Source organism: Podarcis tiliguerta, assembly GCF_965153285.1.
Source record: "Podarcis tiliguerta genome assembly, chromosome: 11".
In the NCBI taxonomy this organism is placed as follows: domain Eukaryota; kingdom Metazoa; phylum Chordata; class Lepidosauria; order Squamata; family Lacertidae; genus Podarcis; species Podarcis tiliguerta.
In genome coordinates this window covers 22,569,641-22,586,257 of record NC_139544.1, presented here as the reverse complement: position 1 = coordinate 22,586,257, position 16,617 = coordinate 22,569,641, and the positions used below count along the sequence as shown (strand labels likewise).

Sequence of the window (16,617 nt, the reverse complement as noted above, 5' to 3'; positions counted from 1 at the left end):
AGGAAATGTAGGTGGAGTGGGAAAATGGCACAGCACACCAAAGTGGGTTCTTTCAAATACCGTATTTTTCGCTCTATAGGACGAACTTTTTCCCCTCCAAAAATGAAGGGGAAATGTGTGTGCATCCTATGGAGCGAATGCAGGCTTTCGCTGATGCCTGGAGAGCGAGAGGGGTCGGTGCGCACCGGCCCCTCTCGCTCTCCAGGCTTCAGGCAGCTATCTGCAAGACTTCGGAGGTAGATGCTAGGTGTATTTTAAGTAGTTCTAAGCATAAACAAGTTTTTATACTTAAGGCTTTGTTAGCCTTGTGTTTCAGATCCTTGAAAGAAGGTAGCTTCTCATTGACCTAATGCTGAAGTGAATAATAGGATGTTGTAAGTCTTGCTCAGTTGTATTATGGAAACCTCTTGGGGAACCTTTTTGTTGAAAGGTGGTATACAAATACTGTAAACATTTATTTTTTTAAATATATTTTTTTTGTTTCAGGGCTGCTGAAATTCTTTACTCCTTGGCTCTGGTACAGTCCAAAAAAACCGAGAAAATGAAAGCATTTCCTTCAGTGGACCACTACAAATTACTAACAGAGGCTAGAAGAAACTTGGGACTTTTTCAACATCATGATGCTATCACAGGAACAGCTAAAGACTGGGTTGTTGTGGATTATGGCACTAGGTAAGTGTCATGCATTTCATACTGCTTCTGGTGTGTTTCTTGGCTTGAGGGGGGAGATCTGATTATTTGGTCTCCTATTTTAGACAAACTTCTCTTGATTTTTATATTTAAGTAAACTTATTAATAGCTTTGTGTTAGTCAACACTTAGTAATTGCTGCTTTTTTGTAGCCCTTTAACATAAAGAATGCTTGAATCCACCCTCCCACAGCTGCAGTATTTATTTTGTTCACAGGCTATTCCATTCGTTAATAAACGTGAAGAAAATTATCACTGACTCTGCTCACATTCTTATTCTAAAGGACCAAGAAACGTATCATTACAACCCATCAACCCCATTTCTTACAATGGTGAGTTTGTGGTAATAATCCTTATAATCGTGAAGAAATTCTTTCCAGGAGGCCACAATTGTGTTGGTGAATAGGCCAGTCTTGTTTTAGGTTCTTAGCATGAGATGGTTGGATGCATTATGCACCTCACCTGGCACCTAATGCAGCCTGGACAACATTTTTTTGTAATCATACCATTAAAAAAAAAAAAGGTTTGGGAGAAGGAATGTGCTAAATTTTGCTGGTGAACTTATTAGCCATTTTCTTAATGTGGTGTTCCAACTGTGTCCTCTTGATGAAAAGAACGTCAATGGCATGAGGGGAAGGGAGATTATTTTCAGTGTTCCTTTCAAACCCCCTGAGCAGATTTAGGGGAGTTGCAGGGGGAGGGGAAATTGCTGAAAATGGCATCCCTCCCCATCCTGTTCCATTGACAAATTCATTCTTTGAGTGAACGGACACTGTTAGATGCCTACATTGTTTACGAGGTACTGTATAATACAATTATACTGGGTGACCAAGTTAAGTTGTAGTACAGTGAATGTTACACCTAAACTAACTGTGCTTGCAACAGGGTAGGTACTGTGACTAGTTATAACAATTTTCAGTTGGCTTCTCAAATAGTTAAATAGTGAACAAAAATGAACCCCCCCCCCAGTAATGTTATTTCATTGGTTATTTCTTATTTGAGTTTAAAATAGCTTGACTGTATGAAACTGTAGCATGAAAGCATGACAAATCACTTCTTGTATAATTTGCATGATTAAAGAGTTCCAAATTCCCAGACTGAGGAGCTGAGCTGCCTAGAGCAGTCATTTACTTCAACTTGAACTATTTGCGCACTGATACCTACTTCAGGTCCCTTCTTCCAGGTGTCTTCGTCATCTGAGGTTGAGGCAGATAGTGATGGGGAGAGGCTCTCTCAGTGGCGTGTGGCTTGCTACCTGTTAATTCTTGCTGAGATCACTTCAGTGCTTCCTTTTATCTGCTTTATCTTGTGGTGGTGGCTTAAACATTTTCCCCGCACCCTTAGAATTTGAGGGCAGTGGACCATCAGTCATGGTAATACAAAAACGAAAGTATAAAGTGCAGTGCATAAAATTAATTTGCAATGGATTTGAAACATCTGGGTCAGGAAACAACGATTTTACACGGCACCAGAAGATTTGCAATATTGGGGAGGATGTTCCAAAGGCCCAGGACGTTGCCACTGAAGTAGCCTTCCCTCTTGAATGATGACTTCTGAAATAAGGAGGTCCCTGAAGGTCTCAAAGCATAGGAGAATTAGTATGTAAAGAGGCACTCATTCATATATTTGGATCCCAAGCCATTTTATGGGTGGATTTGATTTTATTACTAAATTTTATAAGCCACCCTCAAAACATTGAAAATTAAAGAGGGATCAGTATACTTCCTTAAAAATAAAGTGAATGGGATTCGAATGGCCTCATGCGTTTTGTGGCATGGCAGGCTCAACTCTGTTCAGCAGCACAGTCCTATCCATTGAGTTCCATGAGACTTGCTGCCAGATAAGTGGGTACAGGGTTGCAGCCTTGGTGAATTTTCAAATAGACTTTTCTTCTTATGCTCTGTGTTGTATCTGCAAGTAACCTCAACATTTTTCCCATTGGAAGGATGATGCGCAGTCTACACAGGACTCTTTGCCGCACAAGACTGTCATAGAACTGAGTAAACAGCCAAGGTAATTGCTTTCTTTCTTAATACATGAGAAAACGCAGAATGTTAAAAGTTCTACTATTGTTTTGATTTTTTAAAAAAATAAACTAAGCTGTTTCAGGGAGGTATTACAGGACTTGCTAAAATTACAAAATCAAGGTGGTATAGTTGCAGTAAATTAATTTTTAGTTAATGTTTTATCCTTTTTTGTAAACAGAGAAGAGATTTCCTTATTTACAGTGTGTATACATTTTATGAAATAAAAATAAAGCAAATTTAATTCATTAAAATAGGATAGTTCATGATTTATGAAGAAATTAGAATAGGAAGCTTGGGTGGGAGGAAGTAAAGTTATAGATAACTCCCAAAGCAGTGTCATTTTGTTTATGTTTGCATTTTTTGATATGCCAAGTCTAAAGCCATAGTTTGTTTTTTTAAAAGAAATACATTTGAGGATTTAGCAATAGGGCGACATTGAGAAAACAAAGTACCATCTATATCTCATCTCAAAGCTTATGCTTTGCTTGAAAAACTGCTCTAATAACCAGACACTTAAATACATATTTATTTATAGGATTACTTACGTAGCCCTCACCATAACGTCTCATGGCGAGTTACAACAATATAGTCATACAATTTAATATCAGACAAAATCATTAAAATAATGAACCAATGCAGTTTAAATAAATAAATAAAGGATGTCAAAGACCAAAGTAAAGAGGTGTGTCTTTAGCATCTGCTGAAAGCTCTACAATGAAGGTGATAGATACACCTCTAGCTAAGAAAGGTAACCATGACAATGCCTTTTTAATCTGCTGTGAAATAGTCACAGAAGCACTGAGCAGTAGGGTTAAGCAAAACATAATTTATTCTCTCTCTCTCTTTTTTTAAAAAAGCTGACACTGCTTATGGTTGCAAATGTCTTAGTATTGCATAGTATCTGTGTACTATACTATACTGTGTACTGTGTATTATACTATTGCATAGTATCTGTGTAGCATAATGTCTTGATATACTTTGGTGTTTTTCAATATTGAACAACAATATTGGTAGCAAATAAACTAGGTGAAAGAATTGATTACTGTAGTGTTTCAGAATTTGCAGTTTGATGCTTTTTTTGGGTTGAACTCTAGCTCATTTCAAGAAGAAACACTAGGAATACCTCTTTATTAATATTATAGGTATCTTATCTAGTTCAGAAATGTGGTGTTTTAAATTAGTATGTTGTGTGCAGGTTTGTACAGAAGTGAATAACACTGAAACTTTGTAATTGCCGAGTTGTCTGTGGTAATAGTTACAGCAGATATCTCCGTTGCTGTCATAAGGGCCACTAGTACTGGGATTGCAGCCGTAGGGGTAGCCCTCATAGTACTGCCCTGCGTTCAGCAAAGCTATTAAACCTGTGCTCAAGACCCCTTTCTCTTTTCTAACCTGAGGAATTGGAAGGAATTGGAATTGGAAGTGGTGTTTGTGCGGCTTCTAATAATAATACCAATAGTTTGCAAACAGTGTCATGGAGACTCTGAATTGCTCTTTTCTAGACTATGGAAGTTCTTCACATGCTTTGTTTTGCCATGAGATCAGCACTTTTGATAGTCTCGTTCGGTATGGCAACTGTAACCAATAATACTTGAGTGGGGGAGAAGAGGCGATGAGTGGTCTAGCCCAAGTACCGCTTAAATATTTATTGCTCAGCAATAAATACTTCGAGGCTCAGCAGAGATTGTACAGCCGCCTTACCTTCTGCTTACGAACTTCTGAAGTAATTTTTGATAGGTCTCAAGAGGGTTGCATGCCAACTTGATGCACTCCAGATGTTTGACGCACAACCCCCATTGGTCCTAAATATTATGGCTGGAGCTGAAGGGAGTTGTATCCAAACCATCAGGAGGGCACCAGGTTAAGGCTGATGTAGAGCATTTCAGAGGGTTATGGGTTGTCACCATAGAACGTCTGGTTAGTTTGCAAAGGTTGCAATTTAGGAGTTGCCTGTGTTACAGATTTGTTTGTATAAACATCAGAACTGTCTTCTTGGATACAATGTTGATGAGGAGGCTATGGGTGGTGTTATAAATGCATGTACAGTGGTACCTCTGGATACGAACGGGATCCGTTCTGGAGCCCCGTTTGCATCCTGAAGTAAACGCAACCCATGTGTGCGCGGGTTGCGATTCGCCACTTTCGCGCATGCGCGTGACGTCATTTGGACCATCTGCGTATGCGCGAGCGGCGAAACTGGAAGTAACTTGTTCCATTACTTCTGGGTTGCCGCGGAGAGCAACCCGAAAGCACTCAACCTGAAGAAACTTCAACCTGAGGTATGACTGTAAACCTAATTTTGGAACAGACAATGTGGTTACAGTGGTACCTCAGGTTAAGTACTTAATTCGTTCCAGAGGTTCGTTCTTAACCTGAAACTGTTCTTAACCTGAAGCACCACTTTAGCTAATGGGGCGTCCTGCTGCTGTTGCGCCGCCGGAGCACGATTTCTGTTCTCATCCTGAAGCAAAGTTCTTAATCTGAAGCACTATTTCTGGTTTAGCGGAGTCTGTAACCTGAAGCGTATGTAACCTTAAGCGTATGTAACCTGAGGTACCACTGTATATCTTTCTTTGCATATCTGTGCTAGATAAAAACCCATGGTCTCATTACCTGGTGTAGGTACTAGGTGATTATCCAGTGCCGCAAGTGAATGCAGCAGGGTTTTCTATCCCTGCAGCCATGGGTCTTTCAACTCAACCTTCGGAGCTGTCGTGTGCCAGGACAAGGGTAGGCATGGCACGATCTGTCAGAGGACGAGAGCCTCAACTGGGGGTGGGCAAGTTTCCAGTAATGATGGTGAAGAGGGTCTTGTGGCACTGCTGCTGACGTCTTCTGTAAGGGAGTCTGCTGGGTCAGTTCCTATACAGTCTCCTGAGCACAAAGTTCCCAGGGTAGCTAAAGAGGCAGGTAGCCATTTGGCCAAGCCAGCTGAGTTAGAGGTAGGGGCTTGGATTCTGTACCCATCACAAAAGACATGCCACCATCTGAACAGACCCAGCAGCTCCCCTTGTAGGAGTGCTCCCTTGCAAGGTTTTCGCTGGGGATAAGAACCACATAACCGACCGGTCCTGTGATGGTGCCTGCTTATGCCTAACCATGATCCTAGAACTCTCATGAAGGATGTATTCTGTACTTAGAGCTGATACTGAGACTGTGTGCTGATTTATCAATAAATTCTTTGGGATTTCCTGAGCTGAGAGTCCTCTGAGTCTTTTGTCTGAGAGTGGGAGCCAGGGCAAGACCAAATTTTGGGGCTGCAGGGGAAAGAAGTCCCATTAGGAGAGTGGATATTAATTCCACAAGTGGGAAACACCTTTGAATGTCGCCTATTGATTCTTTTACCACAATTGTAATATTTGCAGAAATCATTGATACATTTGAAGAAAAGTGCTTAGGACATTTTTTTTAAATGTTGGAAAAGATTATATTAGGCTTTGGGATTCTGTAAAAGTTTGTAAAGGTATGGCTAAAAATTTGGTACATGTTTCTGACTTCTTAAGAAGGGTAAAATATACTGCAGTGTACTATATAAATATAAAAGTTAACTTTTACTCAGAGTACACCCATTGAAATTAATGACCATGACTAACTTAGGTCCATTAATTTTAGTGGGTGTACACTGGATTGTATTCACCAAATTTTACTCAGTGTGCTGATAGTACTTCCAATATCATTTTTCACCATTTCTTACAATGGTCTTCTAAGCTTGCACAACTTTATTATTCCTTATTAAAAACTTGAGCTTGAAATCAAGAACCTTCATCTCATAATTTATGCCCTTGGCCACTGTACTACAATAAATAAATGCAGCAAAGGTCCAAAAGTCTAGGAATCGTCATAACTCGTCAGGAGAGAGCAGGCAGAGGTCTGTGCTATCTTTACTTTTAATCGGATTTCTTCCAGTGCCTCTCTTTGCTTTACCCCTTCCAGACTTGTGTGTAATCAGATACTGTTTGTAGGCTTTTTGTTGTGATTTTTCAGGAAATATTTTTACTGTTGAATTCAGCTGATAAATAAATCTTTCTCAGGCTCATGCTTGTTTATTTAGCTGATATTTATACATGGTGGTTGTGGTAGACGACATACAGCTTGTGACATACTCAGTTTCTTACAGGTTACCTATAGATCTTGCCATTTTGGGGTGTGTGTTCTGCCTCTTCAGGCTGCAAGAGTCCTAACATAACTTTGAAAATCAACCCGACCTTAATGTATTGCCATTTGCTGCCATTAGTAGTCCCCCCCCCATAGGTTATCACCCAAGCTGTGATATGATATCTAACCTACGTACTTTGTGTAGTCACATTGAAATCGGTACACTTAAGTGCATTGATTTCATTGGGTTTGCTCGGAGTCCTCACCTTGTTGTGGTTTATGACATTAGGTCAGCAGCAAGGCAACATACTAGTTTAACAGAACCACCTGTACTATGAAAAATACTATGCTTTATTTTCTACTGCCTAATAAGGAAAATAGGTGAAAGAATAGAGACAGCAGCATATGTTCACCAACCATGAGTGTTTGTGAAGTATTAGAAACAGAGATATGAAAACTAGGAGCTAAATGGCTCCTTAAATCTAGGTTATGGGTTCAACAACAGAATGTCCAGGCGCACTTTTTTTAATAACAAGAATACAAAGCTGAAAATGAATGAATTGCTGCTAAAATATTACAATCATTTTTCACATGGTCTAGTCCTTCCCCTGCCCACCCCTCTAAGAGGGTCTCTTCCCCAGTCTTCAGAGAGCAGCTGGAAGTGGGGAGGTAGAAAAAGGCCCTCCTTCCCTTCCACTCTGCAGTTTTAATCTGAAATCTTAGTCGCAGTACTGCACCCAGAACTCAAAAACTGCTCACCCTAATGAAGTTCTATGTTGCAAAATGTGCCTAGAACCACGGGAGTTTTGTGTACCTGAGAGAAGTGAGTGATGAACTCAGTTCAGGAACATGTTGAGAGTGTGGGGGTTAGCACTCAAGTTTTGTAATCATTTTGTGGCTACATAGAGGAAAACAAAAACCCAGTGACTTCAGAATTTAGAGATCTGATCAGAACAGAGTTGCTCTTAAGATTGTTAGCAGGGAGGGGAGGATGTTTGAGAGAGATGAGAGGAGCAAAGGAAAAGGTGAATTTAACAGGATTGGGGTCTAGAGCACTTGCGCCACGGACTCATTATTGCTTGTTCTGGCTCTGTCTCAGAGACTCAGTTGGTAGTTGAAAGATTAAATTGAGCTGAAAGTATTTATTGCTTGTGAGTGTAGTGGTAAGGTTGAACACCAAATCTTATTTAGAGTAGCTATGAACAGTAAATACAAACAGATGTAAAAAAATAAAGGTAACCTTTGCCTAATTAAAATTTGTTTGAAGAGACAAACTTAAATAAAACTATTGAAGTGTACCTATGCTGTGCTATATTGTCACCTCTAAGTGGATGCTTTCATTTAAATAATTATTGTGATTGCTTCATATAATGGAGCGGCATTTTTAGTGCTGCTTCATTTTCCCTTGTAAAATCCACCAGAGCATGTAGCGTTGTGGTAGAGATTTTCTGTGGAGTTAAAAAAATTGGCAGATTTGCATGCACTTTTGTCATCAATGGATCATGGATCTTGAAGTATTTGTGGAACTGGCAGAGATGCAGGATGGCTTTTGGAGTAAATTATGAAGTAGATGAGAATTTAGAGTTTTGAGTGCAAAGTGCTTCTGCTTCTACTGGGATTATAGAAAATGGTTAGACATAAAGGATTAAATGGAGAATGTTATTTTTAAATATAAAAGTATATACTGCTATCTCATAAAACATGAAGATGGTATGCACAGGAATATAACGTGATTGATGAGATATTTGAATCGTTTGTTTTGGCAATTTAGCCCACTGTTTATTAAAATAATCCCAAAGTAGGGCACAATGTATAAAAACAAATGCAAAATACCGAGAATTAATAACATAAACCAGGCATAGGCAAACTCAGCCCTCCAGTTGTTTTGAGACTACAATTCCCATCATCTCTGACCACTGGTCCTGTTAGGTAGGGATGATCGGAGTTGTAGTCCCCCCAAAAAAACTGGAGGGCTGAGTTTGTCTATGCCTGACATAAACCCATAATCACATATCACATACCAGTGATTCCAGCAGGGACAAGCTGCCTACCCCCACAACCAGTTCTGCCCAAAGCCTGAGTATATAAAAATGGTTTTTAACTGGCACCAAAAACCCACCAGGGTTGGCGCCTGTCAGATCTGTGAGGAGAGAAAATTCCCCCAAAAGGTGCTGAGAACACACACTCACACTCTTAGTTCATAATGCAAATTTAGCACCATTAAGAGGGCATACTCACCTGATTGTCATTTTCAGGAAATCTTATATGGGAGCAGGTAAAGGTAAAGGGACCCCTGACCGTTAGGTCCAGTCGCAGACGACTCTGGGGTTGTGGCGCTCATTTCGCTTTACTGGCCGAGGGAGCCGACATTTGTCTGCAGACAGTTTTTCCACATCATGTGGCCAGCATGACTAAGCCGCTTCTGGCGAACCAGAGCAGCGCACGGAAACACTGTTTACCTTCCTGCCGGAGCGGTACCTATTTATCTACTTGCACTTTGACGTGCTTTCGAACTGCTAGGTTGGCAGGAGCAGGGACCAAGCAACAGGAGCTCACCCCATCGCAGGGATTTGAACCACCGAGCTTCTGATCAGCAAGCCCTAGGCTCTGTGGTTTAGACCACAGCGCCACCCGCGTCCCTTATATGGGAGCAGACAACCCATCAAATATTTAGATCCTAAGCCATTTAGGACTTAAATTCATATATTATATGAATGTAAGTAGTATATGAATATTGGTTATAATATTGCTGTCAATGCTCAAAAGCCCAATCTCATCCCCTGAATTGTGTATCATATTTGCAGTGTGATTGGGCAAAATAATGTGGGGTGTGCATATGAAAGCCTTTAGGCCTCAGCTCAGTTCCATGAAGGAGTGTTGTCATGGCGGTTCTTTTTTTGGCCATTAGTCTCTTGTTTTGCATACATGTTGATGGAAGGAAATACATGTAGTAGAACAGATTTTGTAATGCTACTTCGATTTTCCCTTGTACAATTTGCTTGAGAAACCTGCTCAAGTTTGGACTTTATTATTATTTCTTTCTCTGTAGACATCGTTTTTGAGTTTAAATACATTAGCTCTTATTCAGGTTCCCCCCCCCCCCTACTTTTGGCAGAGATATTAAAAACATTCATATTGATGGCTTTTGACTTATATGCTAAGGCTTTGAGAGATGAGATTTTGGGTGTGAGGTTGCATATTACCTTACATTAATATTCATGGTCACCTAACAGTAGAGCATCTTCGCTTTCTCAGAGGCAGACATTTGCCTTTTTATCAAACTTGCACTTTATTTCTATATCTTGTGACCACTGAAGAAATAATGATAATAATAATTACTACTATTATAATCATCATCACAATAAACTATTTGGCTGTTGCATAATCATAATCTTGAGAGTCCCATGGACTGCAAGAAGATCAAACACATCCATTCTTAAGGAAATCAGCCCTGAGTGCTCACTGGAAGGACAGATCCTGAAGCTGAGGCTCCAGTACTTTGGCCATCTCATGAGAAGAGAAAACTCCTGGAAAAGACCCTGATGTTGGGAAAGATGGAGGGCACAAGGAGAAGGGGACGACAGAGGACGAGATGGTTGGACAGTGTTCTCGAAGCCACCAACATGAGTCTGACCAAACTGCGGGAGGCAGTTGAAGACAGGAGTGCCTGGCATGCTCTGGTCCATGGGGTCACGAAGAGTCGGACACGACTAAACGACTAAACAACAACAACAAAATAATCAAAACGCTGGAAGATACAGTACTATATCATTGAAGGAGTTTCATTAAATTTTCCTGCTTCAGAGCAGATTTGATGAAATTTAATCCTAGTTGCAATTTATATGATGCCATGTCCGGCATATGTTTATGTATGAATTCTGCTTGAAAGTATCTCTGGCACTATAGAGGTAAGTGTTTTTCTTGAAAAAGGTTAAGAGCAGCAGGTGGTGGCATCTGTCTCTGGAAAATGTTCTTTGGTAATCTTATTGAGAACGTCTGTTCTGTTACTATTGTGTGTGGGCAGTCAGATCTTTATGACCTCATTTGCTTGTACTGCTAATGCCCCTAAGACTTCATAAGGGGCACTTTTTTGTTCGTGAAAACTCTTAATGGTGGCCGCCACCAGTTTTAGTGCATGAGCCCAAAGCTCAGGTACCTTCCAGAATAGAGTTATTTTTCGTGGAATGTGGCAGTTAAGAGTCAGAGAAAAGTTAGTGGTGTGAGGAGTCATTGGCATTTTGGAGAGCACTTTAATGATGGACTAGGCCGAGCCTCACTACTGAATCTGGGGTAAAATGTTCTGACTGGAAATTTTTTTCTTCAGGGTCTTTCTGGCTGATGGAAACAGGAGAGCAATTTTAAATTTTTGAAGGAAGAAATCAATTCCAGCAATAGACCCTGAGGCAGTGCCACAAAGAAGTGCTCTGAATGGTGAGAGCAGCACAGCTGCCTATTGCCTCTGAAACAGAGGTAGATGTTCAGTTTCTCCGAGTTCTTGTCTTAAGTCCAGTTTTAACGGGACCTTTTTAGATGGTACGGAAAGCCTCCTTCAGTAAACCTGCCTCCATGCTTGTTGTTTTTTTTTGTGGGTGGGCTACATCTAGCATTTGTCTTTCCACATGGGTGGATGTTGTGCTGTGCTACATAGTATGAGTGAAGTAGAGTCTTTTGTGAGTGTGGTGTCTTGATTTTTATTGTAGATATCTATCTTGTTACAGGTGACATGGTGTTTTAAGTGATGGAACTGATGCAAAGCTTTTAAAATAGTATCGCAGAGCTGTATTAGTCATAAATGTAAAACACACAATTGTGTACCTGAAATTGACAGGGCGCGCCCTGTTGTTTGCATGGTGTTTTCATTTCCCAAATTGCGGGCTTAATTGTTGACTAAAATCACAATATAAGTTTCCTCTTCTTATTGGACTCCTAATTTCCTCTTTCACCTTCCCTTTTGTTTATTCCCCAGTTACATTTTAATACATGGTTGAGTTTGGTTGACCTCAACTTTTGGGGGTTCTAGGTACATTTATCATTAAATTATTCTCTGACCTTCCCCCACCAGAGAGTGGCTTTGGATAATATTTCCGCATTGCAACTTCCTGTTCATGTGCATCTTTGTTTTTAATCTGACATAGGACTTCCACATCTGCACTGCTTGGAGATTCAAGGACAATTTCAATTAGCAGCTATTTTTAAATTGCTGTTCAGATTAGGTGGAAACAATAACAACTTGTCACTTGGTTTTCCTTTTGTATCAATATCTCTTAAAGACACTATGCTGAAGAAGATAGATAGATAGAATTAAGTTCTTATATGGCCTGAATTTCTGTTGTGAAATTCTTCTCGGTAGTGGCGCCTTCTACCTGTGAAACGCCCTCCCTTCAGATGTCAAGGAAATAAACAACTACCTGTCAGATAGTCAGGGAGGATTTTATAGATTGATGTTTTTATTATGTTTTACATATGTTGTAAGCTGCCTAGAAACCAGCCAGAAGGGTGGGATAAAAATATTATTATTATTATTATTATTATTATTATTATTATTATTATTATTAACAGACGTTAAAATTCAGAGAGATTAGAGGGAACTTTGAGGTAGGAATCTGTTCTCCTATTCCTTGGAAAGTACCATGTACATAGATGACACCACATAATTAATAATAATATATCTCAGAATCAAGCATCTACATAGTCTATTCAAGCCTATGCTGGCTATGTCTATGAAGGACATTGAATTTACACTACATAAAAATAATATGGAAAAAAACCCAATACATTTCCTGCCATTTTTTCCCCATAGAAAATTTTATGTCATCATTTTTAATATTTGTGTCTTAGATTGAACTGTTGAAGTGCAAGCGGTGTGTCTCATAATTTGTTGCAGCTCATGTAAAGTTAGAGACAACTGTAGTTCTACGTTTGAATGAATAGGATATGTTCTCTTGTACAGAGAACAGAATAAACCTTGAGAAGGTCAAGACTTAAGGCATGCTGGTACTTCCTAGTGGTGAGATGAAAAACTGGGTGGTGCATATATACAACCACGTCGTTGTGATAAGTTTCACTAGTACAGGTATCTCCCCACTTATGTAGGGGTTACATTGCAGGCCCGTGCTTGCATAAGTGAAGTTGTGTGAAGTTTAAATGCCATCTCTGCCACTCTCTCCTCAATCCATACTGGGGGGGGGGGGATGCTTTATCCAAAAACTAGAATTGAAGCTGTGGAGCTGGCAGGAGGCTGGAGGGATGCGTGGGAAAGTGGTGGCAGCGGCGGCTGCACTACCCCACACATCAGCTGTTAGGCGGGGAGGCTGAGCAGCATAAACAAAGTTCAGTCTCTTCAGGGCTTCCTCCACCTTAACTGATACCCTCTTCGGTCTCTGGGGTTGGTCTTTTTGTGAGCCACAAAGACTCCTTCCTGGTTTGAATTGTATTATTTATTTCCCGTCACTGCATGTATACGCGGTCACACGTGAGTTGCATGTCTCTTAGATGCTTACAAATGCGCTCCCGCAAGAAATCACCTAGGAAGTTAAGTAACTGAGACAAAGTAGTGTGGTAGAAAATGTAAGAACAGAAATTGATAAAATGTATGCCAGTGCTTTCATTATATTCCAACAGTTTTCCCCCTCTTTAATTTATGTGAATGCATATTTTAAGATATAGCTGCATCGTTTCATTCTATACTAATTGCTTGTGGTTTGGGCTAAGAAATTGCAACTGTCCAGATGTTCAGCTACAATACTTGGCTTCGTTTGTTGGGTGATTTTCAGTGTTTTGCAGATAGATCTCAAATGTTTCCTCCAACAGAGGAAGCTCATTTGAACCCAACCCAATGATATAAAGTAATTTCAACAAGTTATATATGCTTTTAAGAGAATATACACACCATATTAAACTGTATTTTGAGGCTCTAGACATGAAACACTTCAGGTGACTGGTAAATGAATAGATTTATCTGAAAAAGATTTGCCAAGAACTTTTCAGTATTTTCTCTTCAAAAGTGTTCTTAAAAGAAAAACTCTTAATATCTAGCTAGCATATTAGATGTATTGTGCATCTAGATGCATTGTGCCCATGTATTCTTTTTGTTTTAATGTTTTCTTGGTATAACTTCCTATCTTGGTAATTCAGGTGAAAAAAGAAGTCTTTGATCAAATAACTTTGTTTTTGTAAAGATCTGGCAACATTTCTTGCAGGTACCTTTTGATTTATAATCCTACAGAACAAGAACGCTCATCAGTGGTTTCAGTCTACGTGAATACACCTCGAGTTAAAGTATTGTCTCCTTCTGGAAGACCAGTTGTGGTCCAGCTTACCGCAGTATGGGATGGAGCTGCTAAAATAACATATGATGCATACCAGGCAAGCTATTTGTAATACATCTATGAACGTGTATTGAACAAGCATGTGGATATTTTGTATGTGGGAAGCAGCAGTACAAATGACAAAAAAAAAAGGGAATTCAGTCATCTACAACTGTTGCTAAATAATGTATTTGGGAATTTTTTTAAAGCATAAAAGTGATAATTTTAACTTTGGGATTTGATTATTGTCGTCCCCTTTATAAATAATAATGAGATGCCTATGCATTTGAGACTTGGAAGGTGCATAAAATTACTACAGCATGCGTGTTTACTTGGAAGTAAACTCACTGTAAATTCTTGGAGGTTGCTCCTAAGAAATTTGGTATAGGATTGTAGTCCTACTAAAGCTTTCTTTTAATCCAGGTTATAGTTCCAAAGTGACAAAAAAAAAATCAATTTTTCATTTCAAATGTTTAGTTTAATTATGTTTTTCCTGGTGGTGAGAAGTCAGAGGAGAATGTGTAAGTTTGAAGTTAACAATTCTCTGAACATAAAATAAGTTATTTTGTTTGTCTCTCTGAGAAAGGAGAATCCAGGTTGCATTTTCTTTCAAATTCTCTTGGCTCTCCAATCTCATAAAATTCTGTGGAATATCCATCAAGATTTTTTTCCTGCTATAATCCTTATGCTTTTTGTAACAGTTTCCTAAAAGTTCAAATGAAAACATTTGCCCCCCTGCAACTGCTGAAGTACACGAAACCTACTGAGGGGTTGCAGCTGTAGTGTTTGAGCATGCAGAAAATAACTGTTCTTGATTTCCCTTTCTGTCTCTTGCTTGAAATATAAGTAAGCGTCTTTACTTGTGTGAAACAGCTTTAAAGAAAAGCATTGCAATGCTTTTAATATTCTTTATATATTCAAGTAAGAGGACATGCAGTGATTAAAACAAGGATGGTTTGTTGCTCCAAAATATTTTTTTGTTGATTCATTGCTCCTCAAGTTTCTCAAACGTAGAAGAATTTGATTGCATCATTACCTTTGAATTTCTTAGAATAGAAGAAAATGAGGATAAATTGATGTAGTGGAATCTTTGACTGAACGCAGTTTATTTGAAAGGCAGCTATTGTAGCTAATATTGTGTCCTAGGTTCTGCTTTATTGTGGGGAAAGCATGGATTTAATAAACTGAAAAGAATCCTGCTAAATGAGATTTAGCTCTCTTGAGTACCATTATTTTCACATGTCTGTTCATAACAAGGATGTTGGCTTTGATTAGAAAATAGTTCCTAGCACAGTTGTGAGTTTAGGATCTTGGTGTAAGTCATCCTTTGGGGACCAAATAATTTTGTTTACACTTAGATGTCAGCTCTTGATATTGGAAAAATAACCTTTCTTTGCCTTCACTTAACAGATTTCTTTCTTGGTTCGTATACCACCCTTGGGTTTTGGAGTTTACCAGCTGCTGGAGGGTCTGAGTTCTGAAGCTGCATTGGCGGACTATAATCTCTATCATAACGACAAAGCTAAGCTAGTCAAGCCCTATAGAGTTTTCAACGTTAAAGAGATACAGAATGCTCTGGATGAGATCATGCTGGAGAACTCTTACATGAAAGTCTGGTTCTCTGGGAATTCTGGGCTTCTTGAGGTGTGTATTTTTAACTATTTGAAAATATTTTGATATTGAAAGAAATTGGAATAACAGTATTGTTGTTGTTGTTGTTGTTATTCCTTTAGAAAGTAAATACAAAAGAGAATAATAAAAATCACCGTGTCAAGATGGAATTTGTTTGGTATGGGACTACAAGTAACCGAGATAAGAGTGGGGCTTATCTCTTCTTACCGGATGGAGACGCCAAGGTAATAATAATAGGCTTGTGTTTGGACTATATTGAGGAAAGCAGGGAAGAGTGTATATACTGACTTTGATCCAGAGGTACCCTTCTGCTGGTGGAAAACTTCCCCCACTTTTGAAATAGATGTTGTGACCTCCCAGAAGAGCACTGGATTGAGAAAAGTGAGCCATGACTGACTGGGAAGAAAGGAGGATGAATCTCTTGAGAGTCAGTGCTCATTTAGCTATCCATTAGTGGTAAACTGAGATCTGATTCAGAACATTTTTATCACTACTTGTGTTATATAGGTATCACTAAAAAAAAATATGGACTTAACCCAGATATGCTCTTATTGGAAGAAACAGAGGCAGGGTGATTTTTGCTGATTACGCCTTCTTGCTGCGGCCCCTTTGTGTTTCTTGAAAACATACCCTTAGGGATTGGGAGAACTAGGTTGTAAGAGATGATGTGAGGAAATCAGGGGGAATTGTCTTGTACTCCACAGCTTCTTCCATCAATGGAAGGAAGCTTTCCATTTGTGGAAGGGCAACTGCACAGCCAACCTAAAATATTGAAGTAGATAGTGAAATGGGCCTTCTTTTTTAACTGAAGATAAACTGCAGATACAAAACATTTTTGAAATGGGGATCTACAGCAGGATTGAGGAGC

At 39.4% G+C, this 16,617-nt stretch overlaps 1 protein-coding gene and 1 long non-coding RNA gene across 2 annotated transcripts in view; one reads left to right on the top strand and one right to left on the bottom strand.

Annotated features, from left to right (window-relative positions):
• The window catches only part of MAN2A1 (mannosidase alpha class 2A member 1), a 64,672-nt gene that overhangs the window by 36,397 nt on the left and 11,658 nt on the right, over nt 1–16,617 (top strand). Inside the window, exons 10-15 of the mRNA XM_083403706.1 lie at nt 487–672; nt 906–1,020; nt 2,634–2,701; nt 14,010–14,175; nt 15,528–15,761; nt 15,851–15,973. Of these exons, the coding sequence (XP_083259832.1) occupies nt 487–672; nt 906–1,020; nt 2,634–2,701; nt 14,010–14,175; nt 15,528–15,761; nt 15,851–15,973 (892 nt within the window). The remainder of the gene's footprint in view (nt 1–486; nt 673–905; nt 1,021–2,633; nt 2,702–14,009; nt 14,176–15,527; nt 15,762–15,850; nt 15,974–16,617) is intronic.
• LOC310660124 lies at nt 6,959–10,962 on the bottom strand. The gene is made up of 2 exons (XR_014503217.1): nt 10,558–10,962; nt 6,959–10,202 (listed from the first exon to the last, which is right to left on the bottom strand). It is a non-coding gene; the product is annotated as an uncharacterized lncRNA (long non-coding RNA).